Source organism: Melanerpes formicivorus, unplaced genomic scaffold (assembly GCF_026170545.1).
Source record: "Melanerpes formicivorus ecotype bairdi unplaced genomic scaffold, bMelFor1.0.p_v2 SCAF_2, whole genome shotgun sequence".
In the NCBI taxonomy this organism is placed as follows: domain Eukaryota; kingdom Metazoa; phylum Chordata; class Aves; order Piciformes; family Picidae; genus Melanerpes; species Melanerpes formicivorus.
The window spans coordinates 36,312,624-36,330,280 of NW_027142354.1; the positions used below are offsets into that span (position 1 = coordinate 36,312,624).

At 39.0% G+C, this 17,657-nt stretch overlaps 1 protein-coding gene across 9 annotated transcripts in view; it reads right to left on the reverse strand.

The window, feature by feature from the left end:
• Positions 1-17,657, reverse strand: part of HEATR5B (HEAT repeat containing 5B) — a 66,313-nt gene that overhangs the window by 8,216 nt on the left and 40,440 nt on the right. For 8 of the 9 annotated variants that reach the window (XM_068156319.1, XM_068156290.1, XM_068156262.1 and 5 more), the window contains 9 exons: positions 17,517-17,585; positions 15,983-16,162; positions 14,394-14,634; positions 13,179-13,439; positions 12,100-12,227; positions 11,767-11,911; positions 5,535-5,804; positions 3,066-3,290; positions 419-570 (listed from right to left, as the gene is read on the reverse strand). In XM_068156319.1, the coding sequence (XP_068012420.1) occupies positions 419-570; positions 3,066-3,290; positions 5,535-5,804; positions 11,767-11,911; positions 12,100-12,227; positions 13,179-13,439; positions 14,394-14,634; positions 15,983-16,162; positions 17,517-17,585 (1,671 nt within the window). Of the gene's footprint in view, positions 1-418; positions 571-3,065; positions 3,291-5,534; positions 5,805-11,766; positions 11,912-12,099; positions 12,228-13,178; positions 13,440-14,393; positions 14,635-15,982; positions 16,163-17,516; positions 17,586-17,657 lie in introns of those variants that run through there. The other variant, XM_068156330.1, reaches the window with a different exon arrangement.

A 17,657-nucleotide genomic window follows, 5' to 3' on the forward strand; every position in this document is an offset into this window, starting at 1 on the left:
ACTTTTGCACAAACAAATGCAAAATTAATCAGAAATGTGTCCAGTAATTTTATCTACAAAGTGTTTCAGTTTGTACTGTAAAAGATCATCATTAATATAGAAACGTCACCATGCTCAGGTAATCAATCTTTTAGTTTTCTAAAATTTCACACATCAAATATTTTTTTCCCTCTTAAAAAAATGCAAGTCAAGAACCTGGCACAAGGCCACAAATACACATTATCTAAAAGCACTTAGTTCAGGTTATTTTTTTCAATTAATGTTTTGTATAATGCACTGTTGAAAATTCTAATTATTTTGACAGGCAGTACCTGTCCCTGAAGTAAATGCATCAGAAAAGCTCTGAAAATATGGTAAATATATCACAATTAGCTTTTCTCAGCTATATGTCATTCACAATCCTACACCATGATCTTACCCAAGGATCACAGGAATTTAATGCACTTTTAAATCTGTTCATACATCCATTTTGTAAAGACTGCACTCCAATTATTTCAGTGCTTGCTGACCAAAGGAAGAGAGCAATAGCTGTGAGTATGCTTACTTCATCAAGAACAGGCTTAGAGGTTTCTGAAAAAAAAATAACAAAACATGCTATTAGCTTACTCCAAAAAGCAGTTAGAATTTATTTAGTAAATGCCAGTGAACACCAAGGAAATCAAATGTACCTGAAATTATTTGCAGCCGCATACAAACATACATCTACTTGTTACAGAATCACTTTATCATTATTGACTGTGACTGACAAAATGTTGAGCATCTCTATTCTAATAGGAAAGTCAAACTTTCTGAAACTTAACTATCAAGGGACAAACACCCACACTTACTTGTATTTTTGTTTTCAATACATAAACGGAAAGAAACAGAACTAAAAGCCTTTCCCCGTTAAAAATATACTTCACTGGGTTTTTTTGTTATTCTCTTCACCTGATACAGCTAAGAAGCTGATATCCAGCAAGGCAACACCTTTTATTTAACATAAGGCTCTGCATGACAGACTATCTGATCTGACAGCTCTCTTTAACAAGTAAGAACAGTCCTACTTTTAACTTTTCCAGCTTTTCAAATAACCTGTATTTGCCATTGTCATCCTTTATCTTGCAGAAGCTTTCTTCGCACATCTCATTCACAAAGTTACATCAACAGGAAAAAAAAATCATTAAATAAAATTATTATAGCATACATGGTACTATTCTGCTGGTTTTACTGGGCAGATTGGTTCTCCTCTCCTATGACAGGCACAGGGAAACAGCAGATAAATAGTTAGCAAAAGGAAAACCAGCATGATTGCCCTTCACACATGTCACTCAATTGGCTTAGCTATGAGGTGCAGCTTTACTTCAAAAAAAAAAGCCACCTAATCCAAGCATTTTAAGTGACTGGTTTTTTCACACTTTGAAATTGTTCACATTTTATTGAATTCTGGGACTTAAAACAGTATGCAGTAGACATTACATAGGTTCTTGTGTGCATGATACAAGCCACTCTGCAGAAAACTGGAAAAGGAAAACATATACCCTTTGCAAGAAACAGAGAAAGATTTCTGAAGTTTGAAAAAACAAAACAAAACAAACAAAAAAAAAAACTAGAGCCAGTAATATTTCTGCAAAGAGGGACTGGGAAATCTTTACAGTAACAAAAAGCTGAAAGAAAAAAGCTGGTGTCACAAATTAGAAGTTTGACTCTGTTAACACAAATCTATGGATCCCCCTTCAGACATTTTCAGGATCACTTGCAATTGCCTACTTGCTTCCTATCTCTCACATGAGTAACTCCATTCAAGCCTCTCTTCAGTCTTTATAAATGGCTCTTTGGGGATGTAATGGGATGTTTTTGGCTGAACTACCATTATGCAAATGAAAAATTTTTGTCTCTCTCTTTTACTAACTAAGCAGCTGAGACTGTACATATTTTTTTTTTTTTGCTTTTCAAAGGACAACACAAAGTATGAGTGTGAGGCAAGAGAAGTACTCTACAACTCTCTAAAGAGACACAGTAGATGTCCTGCTTCTGAGTAACATTACTTTTTTCACAAGAGTAGGATTTTTTTTCTCACCACTGAGAGCTTGTAAAAACATTGTAAATATCCTACATTTCAGTAAGACCCTTGCCATAATTACCCCCTGCTGCCTTCACACTCATTCACTTTAGCATTCATTGTCATTAAGACTATGAATTGTGTGAACAAATACTTAAAAGATAGACTGAATGTCATTTTTATTGACATTTAATTCAAGGTGTCGAGTCCATGTACAATACCAAACAATTACAGTTTCAGAAAGAGATCGGTTCCCCTACAAAATGGGTTTGGCAACTGAAGTTTCATTTCCTTTAAGCTGGCAGGTATTCTGTGGAAAGAGGAAAGGAGGGGTGGAAATGACAGTTTGCTCAGGCCTTGCCAACATGCCTGGAGTTGATAGTCATCACAGAAATCAAGGTACAGTCCAGGAAGTGAAATTAATTCAGCTGGGAACTTCTTTACATTTTACTTGTGAGACATTCAGCAGATGACAGAAAGACCAATCAGTATCAGAAGGTAGACCTCCCAGTTCCAGAAAAAAGTCACAAGCTGAAACTATGAAGACTGGTAAGGTCAGCCTGAGGAAAATCTAAAGCATGAAGTTAGTTGCATCATAAGGGGATTCAAAATGGAAGAGGAAAGTCTGAACTAGTACAGAAAAATACCCTACCTCAGGACCTGAGAGAGCAAGGTAAGTTCCAAAAGGCAAAATTTCAAACAGGAAGCTATGATCAACATTGTTAAAGAAAAGAGGCAAACAAGGATGTCTGAAATGGGAACTCCTGAGAGTTCCCAAATACCTCCTGTATTTTCTTAATGCCAATGCTGTGCTTGCCTTCAACACAACCTATTAAGTAACAGATAAGTTATGCTCTGTGCACTGAGGTCTTCCTCTCATTTTACTTTTACAAGCAATTCATCACTACTTTTAATCCCCAGCCCTCAGACAAGAAGCCTATTAAATTATAGGTAGATACAATACTTGCCTTTCCATTATAGCAAAACTCAGCTCTCTTTAACAATCCTGCACTGGGAAACCACTTACCAGGTTGCGAGTATTCCAAGATAGATGCCAAAGTACTGCGGATAAGACCAGTCCATTGTTTCTGAGTTTCATCAGTCTTGACTGTTGGAAGAGTAACAATAGTTTTTATCCCTTGAAGTGCTGCACTGACTGGAGGAGGGACCTGATTATCTGCAGATTTTACTGCTGTTTCTTTCAATACTCTTGTAATCAGAAATAGGATAGTGGGTAAGATTGTCATACAGCCTTAAAAGAAAAGAAAAAAATAATTGGAAGTTAATTCCAACCAGTCAGGTAGGTAACATTTCTACCTTTCCCAGTATAGACACATGTGACTAGGACACAAAGGGGACACCAAGGTAAACTGCAATTCAGGTAACAAGTAATGTGTACTGTTCAATACTTTATCACCAAATTAATTTTTCAATACTACTGAAGTGCATTGTAACACAGGTTATGAAAGCCAACACTTAAAATGTTGATGTCAACTCAGGAATGATGACTTAGCTATTAAAGTTCTGCCCTGCATAGCATGTGACACACGATATGTATCACATTGAACACGTACAGGCACAAGACCTCCCTCTCCTAAAACAGTATCTGCACATCACTAGGGTCCTTAAAGTAAACAACAACAGGTCTGGAAACAGGTCTACAAACAAAGTTATGGCACTTTCCAAGGAAGTCAGTGTGTGATAAAAGCCCCAGAAGCAGAGGAAGTTGTCTGGGTGTCTCACATCCTGGGCAAAAGCTGTAGCTCTGGCTATTCTACAAAAGAGACAAAATGATCCTCCTACTACTGCAATCCTATTCTGAAGAAATTGTCTATCTATATAGACCAGAGAGGTGGTTGAGTCTCCACCTCTGGAGACTTTCAAGCCCCACCTGGACGTGTTCCTATGTGATCCGATTTAGGTGATACTGGTCTGGCAGGGGGGTTGGACTCGATCATCTTCAGGGGTCCCTACCGCTCTGTGATTTAGTTTGCACACTTAACATGCATATGTTTTTTGCAGCCAGTCCTGTAGATGCAAGTTAGACATGATGAATTTTGGTCAGATAACACCTAACCTGACTTCTGATGCAGGGGAACTTAATTAGAAGGAATTTCTGTAATATATGTAGACAATTTGAACCTGTAGGACTAAAAGAAGGGTGCTGTTGGGTTTAGGTGGGTAGTATCAACCTACAGCTCATTTCAGCTAGTCAAGTCTCTTTCTGTATCTTTTCTCTGCCTCAGGTTCCCACATCTGTGGAAACACAAATACTGCCATTTTTCTATTTCTGGGAATGCTGTGATGATAAATACACTAAGTAGAATAATTATGACTGGAGCTCATCTAGTCCAACTCTTCTCAAAGCAGCGGCTCCTCTAGATCACATTGCCCAGAATCTTGTCAAATGGAGACTGCAAAATGCTCATTTTAAAGAAAGAGGAAGAAATATAAAAAAACCCCACTCAGAAAAAATGGAAAATTCTCTTTGTTGACAGTTTCTCTTAGATCCAAATGCTCAATCAACACAAGTCTCTGCAGACTCACAACAGCTTATGAGCTACTTTCACTGGCCACTCGCCAAATGCTGGGAGCAGTTAACACAGAAGTGGCACTCTTTCTGCCCACCCCCAAAAGGAAAAATACCCAGGACTCAATTAATAACAGTGCAGGACTCCAGTTCAAAATCTAGTATTTTTTTCAAAACCTGTAAAATGCAAATTATCTGTTTGAAGACAGCCCATGTTATGTTCCGAGTGTGACTGTCCAAGTATTATTTACCGTGCGTCTCATTAAGGGACCAGTCTCTAAAATGTCTTATCTATATCAATGTGTGAAACTTCCCAGATATCCATGAGTCAACTCTTAAACGATTTGCTCTCTGAACAGCACAACTCAAAGAGCGCTGCTTCTCATGCAATTGTGTCCTTTAGCCCTGAACTCCACTCCATCCAATTACCCTAGCTTACACATATTCTTTGTGACAGTCTCCCAGGACAGAAGAAAGCTCCATTTAGTTTAGAGTGACATTTGGGATGACTGACATCCAATGGCTGTCCAAGTATACCACAGCTGAATTGTACTGGTTTTAAATCAGTAGGATTCTCTTCTCATCCAGCTGCTGCATTTCATGAACTTCTCAGGAATTTAATCATCTCTGAGAATCTACGGTCATTTACAAGATGATTAAAATCAGCCAAAATGTTTTGAAATCATGATAAAAATAAGGGAAAAAAAATAATGAAATCATAGTGACACAGAGCTCATTCCTTCAGCACACCTGCAGCACCAAAAGCAAATTTAAAATGAATTTCCTTTATGTTGCTCATTGGAAAAGCCTAATTTCTTAATTTATTTTAGAACCTAAACATACTTTTCAATAGATGGTCCTTAAAGTATCTCATAAGAACACACTTACAGTTTGCTTTTAGCATCATATGGTCACTATGTTTCATCTACAGTAAATACCCATATGTATTTTGTTACAATGCCTTACCTGCTGCAGAACACAGAGAAGGTAGGTCAGACAGGATAGTAACAGTGGCAGCCACAAGAGGAGCACTTTCCTCAGGGAGGTGGGATTTGGCAGCAACATGACTTGGAGAATCTGACACTTTGGAACTCAGATGGGGCATGTGCCGTACTAGGATAAACATGAGCAACTCCATAGCTGCAAAGACCAGAGATTTTCCAGGCACAAGACCACCACTCTCACCTCCCTCTCCTAAAGCAAGAGGGTTTTCCTTTTCCTCACTATCATCTTCATCTGAAAAAAGAAAAGAAATGTCTCAGGAGACATTTAAGAAAGGTCCTGAAGATTACATGAAACACTCTAAAAAAAACAAACCAACCTTAAGAATCAAGAAGAAACTGTTTCACAGTAAGATATGACAAACACGGCTGATGTCAAACTAAACACTTTAGTCAGAATTAAAGTGGTTTAAAATCTTTTACAAATATTGTGATTTCAACAATGCTTATTAAAAATCCATCCAGAGCTAGAAATTAAAGTAATAATGCTTACACACAATAAAAATGCAGCAAAAAAACATTTGTAGAATTAATAGCAATGCCAAATAAATAGGCATAGCACTTTAAAAAAAAAAAAATTATTTAATGGCTATTAATTAAATGTTCCACCCTGACAAAATTTTATTTCAGCCAAAATTCATGATGAAATAATAGAACAGAAAAGCATTGTAGGATTCTATGTCCAAGTTCATGATTTCAGTGCATTCAGTTCAAAACATCTCTCTTTTGAATGGCAGCTTGGCCAGCTGCAGTCTTTCCTTCTCCCATTAAACAGCAACAGATTCAGTAAGTCAGAGCTGGCCTGAACTACCCCTATGGAGCTCCTATGAATTTAAATGATTGCTAGTGTTATCACACTCACTGATTTGACAAATGCAACTTACTGAGCCTACAGCAAACAATTCCATTAATTCATAGGAAGGAACAGAGCTTGCATTTTCAGCTGTGCTGGTTCTTCATGTTCCAGCAAAATCCTCTCTCTATTTTTATGTGGAAAACAGGCAAAAGCTAACAGTTGAGTTTTTCTCTCAACAGTATATTATGCCAGACTAAGATGGTAATTTTGCTCAGTAAGAGAAAATTCTTTGGGTTTCACATTACTTCTTTCAGGCAAAAGAAAACATAGCACACCTAACCTAACCAAGCATCGATGAACTGTTTGCCAGGTTGCCACATGGAAACTAATTTATTCAGCACAGATGCAAACTGTATATCCAATGGGAGATTTTAAAAGAAAAAACAGTAAAGGGATGATTGAACAGAGAGATGCTCTGTTAAAAGAACGGGGTTACTAAAAGCACCTCAGAAAGTAGTTTCAGATTGATGCTAATAACCTTATCAAGATATTCTTACATAAAGTAGAACTAAACTGATGGAATGCATCACAGTATCACCAAGGTTGGAAGAGACCTCAAAAATCATCGAGTCCAACCTGTCACCACAGACCCCATGACTAAACCATGGCACCAAGTGCCACGTCCAATCCCCTCTTGAACACCTCCAGGAACAGTGACTCCACCACCTCCCTGGGCAGCCCATTCCAATGATGAATGACTCTCTCAGTGAAGAACTTACTCCTTACCTCCAGCCTAAACTTCAGCTTGAGACTGTGTCTCCTTGTTCTGTGCTGGTTGCCTGGGAGAAGAGACCAACCCCTTCCTGGCTACAACCACCTTTCAGGTAGTTGTAGAGAGCAATGAGGTCACCCCTGAGCCTCCTCTTCTCTGGGCTAAACAATCTCAGCTCCCTCAGCCTCTCCTCATAGGGCTTGTGCTCAAGGCCTCTCACCAGCCTTGTTGCCCTTCTCTAGACACATTCAAGTGTCTCAATGTCCTTCCTAAACTGAGGGGCCCAGTACTCAAGGTGTGAGTGTGCTACTGAAAAGCCTAAAGTAAAACAACAGAAACTAGAATATCGTACTAGAAAAAGCAGAGATAAAAGAAGAAAGAATTAATTTTAATAAAGCTCAGTAAAGTTCAATAGAGGATCAGGATTTAGGGGTGGAACTAGATGATCCTTGAGGTCCATTCTCACCCTAACAATTCTATGATTCTGTATCAACTCAAGAGCAGCTCAGAAAAAGTTAGGTTGTAATAGACCTCCATAAGTCACAGAAGTTCAATCTCCTGTTCAAAACAGAGCCAGCTTGAAAGCTGGAGCATGTTGCTGAGAGCTGCTTCAGTTTTGAATATCTGCAAGCACATAGAAACCACAACATCCCTGGCTACTTGTTTTACTGCTTCACCACTCCCACGGTGAGGATTTTTATTCCTGTGCATCCCATTCAGATCTCCATTGCTGCAACTTGTCTCCACTGCCTCTTGTGCTTCCATCATATGCCTTTCAAAGAGAAAACCAATCCAGGCTCCTCTCAATCCCTGCTAAGAAGAGGGACTGTGTTCTATCCCATATGAACCATCTCTTCTGCAGACTAAACAAGTTCAGCTATCTCAGTCTCTCCTTGTGTTACGTACTTCACCTCCCTAAGAACATTAGTGGCCCTCCAATGGACATCAGTTTGTCAACATCTCTCTTATAAAGGATGAGGAGGAATGGTGAAGAAAACTAGACACTGTTCCAGATGCAACTTTGCAAGCTCAAGCTGAAAGGACAATCATATCCCTTAATCTACTGGTCATGGTTTTCTAACGCAGCCTAGTAACAGTCTTCAGCATTGCACAGGTGAACCACCAATTCACATTAAACTCATAATCTGGCAGATCTGCTGTCCAGTCTGGCAGTGCCCCAACCTGTACCAATGTGGACAGTTATTCCACCCCAAATGCAGAAGTTAGCATTTGTCTTTGCTGAACATCAGGAGGTTCTCGGTCCTGCAGCCCAAGACTCCCCTGAAAGCCAACACTGCCCTCCTGTGCGCAATTTGGTATCACCTACAAATTTGCTGAGGGTGCATCCTGTAGTCTCATCCAGGTTGTTAATGACAATGTTTAACAGTAGCAGACTCAATACCAAAGGCTAAGGAACATCAGTTGCAAACAGCTGCCAATAAGATTTGAATTGTCAAACTCCATTCAAGCACAGCAGTCCAGACAGTTTTCTCTTACTTTCCAGTCCACATCTTTCCAATTTGACAATGATACTATAGGGTAATCAGTCAGAAGCCTTGCAAAAGTCAAAATAAACAGTAACCACCACTCCCCTACATCCAAAGCCAGTTATTTCATCATAGAAGATGATTAGGCATTATTTGTTTTCAGTAAGTCTGTGCTCTCTATTTCAAATCATGTTCTTCTACTTCATGTACTCACAAGTGGTTTCCAAGGGAATGACTCCAAAATCTTTCAACACACACTAGGCTTACTGGCACACAGTATCTCCAAACCTACTTCAGTGTCTCTACTGATTTGAAGTTAGACCTAATATCTATGTTGTGCCATTCATTGGAAAGCTTCTTTGAGCATCACAGCTTTTCAGAGCTGACTGCCGCATCCTTAGCATGTCATCAGCCAGCTCCCTCAGATGCATTCACCTGGTTCCAGGGTATGTCCAGCTTTTACCTAAGCATCTGGCTAGGGACTGCTTGTCTACTGTAGGTAGGAATTCTCTCCCCTAAACTTGCTCACTACACAGGGAGATACAGGAGAACAAAGAAAAGAGGATAATAGTGCCTCAGTTTTCCCCCCACATGTTTCGTTTGGACCAGCAGCCAGTCCAAATTTCCTTGGTCTTCTTTTTTTGTTGGCAACAGAGCTTTCCTCATTCCACTCCTCCATACCTGAGCAGATCTCTTCAGTAGTCTTCTTGGGCAGTTTGTCCCAACTTCCATAATCCATACACTTCCTTGTCATTTTTAACAGAATCACAGAAACATTCAGGTTGCAAAAGACTCTCAGGATCAAGTCCAACTGATAACCCTACTCTACAAAGTTCACCCCCAAACCATATCCCCAAGCACCACATCTAAATGACCTTTAAACACATCCAAGGTTGGTTGCTCAACCATCTCCCTGGGCAACCCACTCCAATACATGACCATTCTTTCTGTGAAAAAATTCTTCCTAATATCCAGTCTAAACCTATCCTGTTGCAGCTTGAGGCCATTCCCTCTTTTTCTCTCACTAATTACCTGTGAGAGGAGACCAGTAACATCTCCACAATATCCGTTCAGATAGCTGTAGAGAGCACTCAGGTCTCCCCTCAGCCTCCTCTTTTTCAAACTAAACAGCCCCAGCACCTTCAGTTGCTCTTCATAAGACTTATCCTCCAGGCCCTTCACCAGCTCTGTTGCCCTCCTCTGTGCTTCAGCACCTTGATATCTCTCTTGTACTGAGATGCCCAAAACTCAATAATCAAGGTGTGACCTCACCATTGCTGGGTACAAGGGGACTATCACCTCCCTACACCTGCTGGACACAGCATTTCTAATACAAGCCAGGATGCCATTTGATTTTTTGGCCACCTGGGCACACTGCTTGCTCGTATTCAGCTGCTTCTCAATTAGAACCCCCAGGTCCCTTGACCTTGAACTCAGTCAGAAGTTCCCATTCAGCCTAGTCAGCCTTCTACACACATTTGTCATCCTGCACTTTTGGATGAGCTATTTTTTGTCACTGAAGATGAAGCATCTCTCTTTCCTTTGCCCTTCTGGGAACCTTACCCCACAATCTCATCTGCAAGCCCCCTGCACAAGCCAAAGTCTGCTAAATCATGCCAAAACTTTTGATTTACTATATGCTTTCTGCATTTGCTTCAACATCATGAACTCCACTATCTTATGCTTGCTAGAGTCACAGCTATCATTAACCTTTCTAACCATTTCTTCTGTATTATGTAGTGAAGAGCAGAGCCACTGACCATCTCTTTTATTTGGACTGTCCAGCATCCAGACTGAAAAATCCCATGCCTCTCTTCTAAAAGCTTTATTGTTAGCATCCTGCAGTGTTGCCCTTCCAGCACACACCCAGGTAATCAAAGTCTTATAAGACTCCCATAGCTTGTGATTGAAAGGCTTCTTCCAGTTGATTTAATGTGGCTTTACCCACCTCCTCTTCTTTATTTGGCAGTCTGTGGCAAACAAGAATAGCGTTCCTGACTGGTACCACCCTTCACTTCCTCTTAGTGCTGTCAGTTCTGACCTGTCAAAGAGATGGCTGCCCCATATACCTGCTACTCTGTCAGCTTGTTCCTCTTCTCTTGCTAGATCTCTTATTGTTTTCTCCAATAGGATTATGGAGATAAAGTCTTTTGTTGCTTGAAGTCACAACCTTGCAGCCACCACCTCTGTGCAAGTCTCCTCCTCCAGGAATGTATTCCAGCACAGCCTATGGTTCTCACTCCTTCTGTCACACACATTGCTTGCTCCTGCACTTACAGAACCTCTATGAATAACATATAATTCTTCCCTTTTCCTGACATTCACAGTCTGCTCACCTTCACATGATTTCCTTCACATCTCACAGATGAGATCAATGCCACCTTCAGCCCTGGCAGCATAGACAGGCACCTGGAGGACAGTCACATCAGGACTTTCATCTGAATTTTGAGCACTTTTCTGTACCAGAGGTGATTATTCCTCAGTCAGCAGACTGTGTCTTGATGCATGTCTCTGACATCATTATGCTGACTCCGCAGTCTTCAGCGGCACTTCTGGGCTGCACGAGCATGTCTTTCCATGCCAACTGCCTCGCTGCTGTTTGCACACCCTGTTCCCAGAGCTCCCAGTTGCTGACACACCCTGAATGCCAGTGAAGTAAGAACCCAGATGCAAGCACGATCCACTTTCTGACAAAATCTCCTGGGCAGGCAACTTTTCACTCTGTTTGCAGTGGCAGGTCACTCACCTCATGAACGCCAGTTGTGCCAGGACACGCTACAGGGCCCTACATTACATGCTGACCCATTAGACTTCAGAAAAAAGGTAAATGAAGTGCTAAGGAGGCAGTCAACAGAGAAACATTAATGAAACTGAGCAAGGTATTAATAATACCTTAAGTGATGTGCTGGGCATAATTTTCATCACTCATATTCAAGAAAATTATCAAAGAAAGAAAAATTACATCTTGCAAGAGTTAAAAAAATCAGCAAGTAAGATTATGAATACATCAAAAGTATCTACGGAATGCAAAGCATTTTCCTCCTCAGTGTAATCATGCTCTCATGTATTTCAGTTCCCTTCCCAGTATCAAAACCTGTTGCTTATTTACTCTGCAAAGCAAGTCATGTTTTCAAAATCTTACTTAGGGCATTCCTTTTTTCCTGCAAATAATCTTGAGCTGCTCTTACTATCTGCTGGACAACTCCTGTAACCAGTAGCTGGACTGATGGAGGATCCCAGGTCAGGAGGAGTCGGTGAAGCACACTTAAGAGCTCAACACCAAGGAGCTGCAGTAAAACAAAACACATATAAAAATAATTAGCTAAGACTTAACAGTTCTTAATTGTTATGTCACTTGCTTATGCTGGGCAAATATTTTCTCACACAAAAATAATTGCAGCACCTTTTGTAACCACCATAGATGAAAGACCAAGACCTAGAAAAAGCCAGTTGTTTCAACATGCTCCTAAAGTACCTGATCCTCCGCAATATGGATCCTGGCACAAGGAGAATCCAATAAAGTATGAAGTGCTTGTAAACAAGATGTAACATGCTCAACAGGCTCTTCAGGTCGTGGGGAACACAGAAACTGTATACTAACACCTGAAAAGAGTAAAAATTAGAAAGAATGTTTGCATCACAAAATCTAGTTTTCTTTTTAAAATGTCTTTATAAATATAGCAGGTTCTGAACAACTTAATAAACATATTATTCTTCTTTCTTTAAAGGAAAAGAGAGTTCATGCATTCAGAACAGCAGAACAGTATTTGCTTTGTCTTTTGAATCATGTCTTCCCCACAGTTTGGCAGGAAAACTAACAGACTGACAGCAGCAACTTATATTACTCAATGGAAATACACACTCCACTCTGAAGATTTCTAAGTCAGACTTTTCAATCCTTCAGTTGTAACCAAAGTTTTATTTTATGGAACTCTTTTAAATGTAAAGACTGCTGAGATGAAATTAAGCCTCAACAGTTATGTCCTATTCACATAATACAAACAGCACTTAATTCTGGTTTTAAGTGTCTGTATATTTCAGCAAACTGTGGGCATTCCTCAAAATAAATGATCGCATCCACCTCTTAAAGCTGTTAGGTAGCCACAAAGGGAAACAGTGAGTGCTACTCACAGATGAAAAACTGATGCAAGAGTTAGTCCATGTGACTTGTCAAATATCTGTCTCTACTCAGATGTGTTTTTATGAGGGGATGCATTTTCATTAACCTTACAGTTTTTGCGTCTCTGCAGCACAACGTTTTCTATCATCTGAATTATGTTACAGTTTAGAACAGTTTCTACTCATTCAATTACATAAATATATTAGATATACAACCTATGAAAATCACAGTACAATCACACTGACAAAGTTTCTATCAAAATTATAAAAGAATACAGTAAGCAGGGATCTACTGAGATGAGAAAGCAGTATTCCAAAACACTACTACCCAGACATTTTATACTTCCTAGATTTCAAGCAAAGAATCTTATCTTATTCCTACACCATTTTGTACCATGATGTGCTGCTACTGAACTCTAAACCTGTGACTCTTACCCAAAATTAGGTGCATTCGATCTCTGTTGATCTCTGGCAAAGATTTAGTGGTAGGTGGAGTTTCAGGTGTCTGGTTTAACATAATGGCTGTAGCACGTTTCTGTGAACTGGGCATTGCTGCAGCACTCTCTTCTGTTGACTCTGAAGTATTAAATCCTGTACTGTTTAGCCAAAGTGCCACTGCATGGAGTATGGGAGCCCAGGAGTTTCGGTAATGCAGTCTAGCTGTATCAATTGTTTCTGGAGTGTAAAATGCTCCCCCTGCCAAATTAGAAAACCAAAAGTTCTGATGTTCTTTGAAAATAATAGACAAAAAAGCACATACTCTAAATGTATTTGTTTATTGTTGAACACACTCTGGGTATGTTTGATCACGATGGGGGTTGGTCTCTTCTCCCAGGCAACCAGCACCAGAACAAGAGGACACAGTCTCAAGCTGCACCAGGGGAGGTTTAGGCTGGATGTTAGGAAGAAGCTCTTCACAGAAAGAGTGATTGGCCACTGGAATGTGCTGCCCAGGAAGGCGGTTGAGTCACCATCACTGGAGGTGTTCAGGAGGAGACTGGATGGGGGACTTGGTGCCATGGTTTAGTTGATTAGATAGTGTTGGATGACAGGTTGGACTCAATGATCTCAAAGGTCTTTTCCAACCTGGTTAATTCTATTCTATTCAATTCTACATATTCAGATGTAGTCCTTGTTAGTGACAGTGCATTCCCATTCTCCTTGAGAAGGAGCAACATTAGCACCTCACATAAGAAAGTGCAATGGCCATGATGGAACAATAAGCAGAGAGCGAGGAAAGCATGCAGAGTTAGGTCTTGCAGCATTTTTCATACAGAACATTCGTCCTTGAGTCAGTAAAATATAAAACAGCACCAGCTCTATTCTCAAGGGCTGTAAACATCTTCTTGCATATCAAAGTATTAGAGGTGTAAAAGTATTATTAATTCTATAAAGTCATGGGTTTAATGATGTTTACGATTCAGATCAAGAATATCTTCATTGCAGACTGATGGGAAAAAAGCACACACCAACTCTAAACATGCATTGCTATTACACATAGGTAAAAACTGATAACTTGCATTAAAAAAACAAACATGCCTGCCAAAGAATTTATAGAATAAACAGAAGAATTTATAGAATATAGAAGTCTCAACTGAAAGTTTTTTTTCTGTTTTTCACAGCAACACAAACAGAAACTCCAGTGCTTACCATCTGGTGGAAGCTGGGTAGCAAATTCAGCTGGTAAAGTTAAAAGAGCATAATCTTTCAGTGCGGCTAACCAGAGACGGCTAAGTGCAGGCAGTTCGGGCTGTACAAGTGTTATCAAACTGTCTGGTGGCAACTCATCTACCGTACCAAAATCATCCTCATCCTCCTCCTCTGTGCTCCTTAAAACACGCTTTGGTTTGGTCTCTGCTTCTTTCTTAATTTTCATAGCAACAACATACACCTAGAAGACAAAGAGATATGAAAGGACTTGCTGAGAGATCCTAAAAATAAAAACAGCAGCAGCCTTTCCCATGTGAAAGTGACAGATTACATACACAGATGACTCACCGGAAAATGACTAGAAAATAGAGATTTGCAAAAACTATATTTTATTTAAATATTATTTCTTAATTTCCTACCAGCATACAACACTCAGAGGCAAAAATGGCATTTCTTTTCCTTAATAAGTATCAGTTACTGCTGCTGTAGACATACTTAACTTATTTCACTGTATCGATATATCCTTATTGAAAAATTTTCTTTGACCTAAAAGAAGAGGTACTACACAGATTGACTGTCACTTTCTGGGAGAAGATTAGGTATCAAAGACATGAAAATGGCTTTAAATCTGTAACAAATAAAATAATATTTATGTTTGTCTTTGATAGAAGCTATGAGAAGATAAAAGTAGTTTCAAAACTTCAATAAATATGAGGATAAGCAGAACCATCACACAAATACAATAAGAGATAAGCATTTTTAGAAAAGAGAATAGAAATAAATTATTTCACACAAAAGATGTGAAATCAAACCCAAAAATTACAATGTGGGGTGATGAACCTTATGCAGCAGAAATGTTAATATTTTCCTTTAAATTTTCAGAAGTTAACTTCCATGACAAGTATTTGTCTGGGATTCTGTTTTGTTTGTTTTTCATTATATTAAGTACTGCACTAAGAGAAACCAAAATACAGTTTCTGTAATTATACATAGAGCTCTATAGCATGCAAGTACTATCTCAGGAAGTAAGGCAAAGTAAGTAGTGCCAACTCTGTGTTTTATGAATAGTTGAGGATTTTTGGTATTCTAGGCGCTCCCCAACAGTATCTACATTAAACCTCTAATTTATTATTAGCACTCTGAAAAATTCCTAGGCAATTAACTACAATATTTTGCCAGAATATACTTTAAGGTTGTGGGGGTTTTGGGCTTGCATGTTTGCATTTGTTTTGAGGTGTTTTTTTTTTAAGTTTAAGCACAGAAAGATGGGAAGAAACCCAAAATTTCACATAGTATGAGTGAGAGTAGAACAGAGTAGAGCAAAAATAGAATAGAAATAGAATAGACCAGGATCTATACTTTAACACAAGAAAGTGCAGTAAAACAAAAAATAATTAAACCTCACTGTAAATGTGGATCAACAGAATAGCAGAAAGATACAGAGATGAAAACATCCCCAGAGTGGAACTGCAATAGGTATGAAGGAGGGCAGGTGCAAGGCTCTGTGGGAACAACCAGTAAGATGCAAGCCTGCTATTACACTGCAAAAATCTTTTCAAACCTTTAAGAATGGCATGGTTAATGCTTACCTCAGCCCATGCCTTCAGAACTGCAAGTTTTTCCATAGTAGTTGCACTTTCTCGATAAAGCTGGCTAGAAGATCCCTTTCCTGCTTGCACTTTATCCAGGGAAGAGACAAGAAGGTTGTGAACTCGGCGGAGATCGTTCAGGTCACTTACAACTCCACTTCCTATCCAAGCACTACACACCTAGACAACAAAGTTTAAAGTGTTTCAAAACTAGCAAAAAAAACCCCAGTAGTACAAAAAATAATCTCACAAGAAAAAAAAAATAAAGAGAAAATAATCTATAAGAAAACAAAATGCTAAAGAACCATCACAAAAAACTCTGCATCTCCCTTCCTGCTTAACATAAAAAAATTGAGGTTTTTCCATTTCTTCCCAACCATAACAACAGAATTGCACTGGTGCTTGCAAAGGCTGCATTTGCAATGCATATTACAATGGAACTTCATAAATATATGGAAAATATTTTTTTAATCCTCCATCAATATGTAGCAATTTTTTTTAGTCTATTCCCAAGCATATGGTCAAATCGTTCAGGTGACTGCATTCAGTTGAAGAAAATATTGGACAGCAATCAATAAAAGTCTATCTTTAAAAACCCACACCTCTCAAATTGTTTCTTAAGGTTCCATACTAATGAGACTCTTTCAAGATCATTAATGTCAAGAAAACACCTAGAAATGAGTGAAATAAAAATCTTTCAATAACTAGGCTCTGATCTGGAACCAACTGTTCTAGGTCTAGAACAACCAGTATGAGACACGGTGGCCAGGCAAGTTGTGTGACTGCCCACTTCACACTGGAATTAAATGGACCCAAACAGGTACTCAAAATATAACCAGGCTGCTCTGGTCTAATGCTGTACATTGGCACTGAAACACATTCACACCCAGACATAAGATGGGCAATAGAAGAATTCTGGTGCAGGTACTTTTCTACAAAAAGGGACAAATTATTTTAGAAAAGAAGTTTTGATAAAATAAAATAAATAAAAATCCCACAGACCTCAGACAGCTCAGGTTTTACAGACTCCTTTCTCATAGCATTTTTAACCTGTCGCCAATTTGTTTATTTCTCTTTCAGTGAACCAGTTCCATGAAAGCCTTTGGGAATGTGTCCCTCATGATCTCGCTGTTACTATGACTGTAATGATGAAAATTACCATAATATTCTAAAACCTAAACTAAAATTGAACTAAAACAGAATCTGAAAGGAAATTAAGTGTTTAAAAGGTAAATTAGGTCTCATTAATCAAGGAGTTTGCTCTCTTTTTTTTTAAATCACCTTTTTTTCTCCCTTTCAGCCACAAATGCAGAATTGACATGAAGACAATTAATTTCAGAAAGGCTAAACATTTTGTGATTTAGCTTCCTAAAAAACTTCTGAGGAACAAAATATATTACTAGAAGACTCAAAAGATGTTGCAAAAACATCACATTTACCAATTTTCCAGCCACCTGCTACTACTTTTGCATCCTTCTTCCAAAGAGAAGGAAAATCAGTTTGGTTTATACTATCTGAACAGTTCCCTCTGTACCTGGCAGGCCTTTGCAGTTATATCAGATGGTGTATCTTGGGAAAAAGCTGGCCTCAGAGCAGCCCCAACCTGTTGACAGGAAGAAACATTTAAAAAACAAGCTAAAACAGTAGTGATGTAACATTCCTCATCTCACCTGGT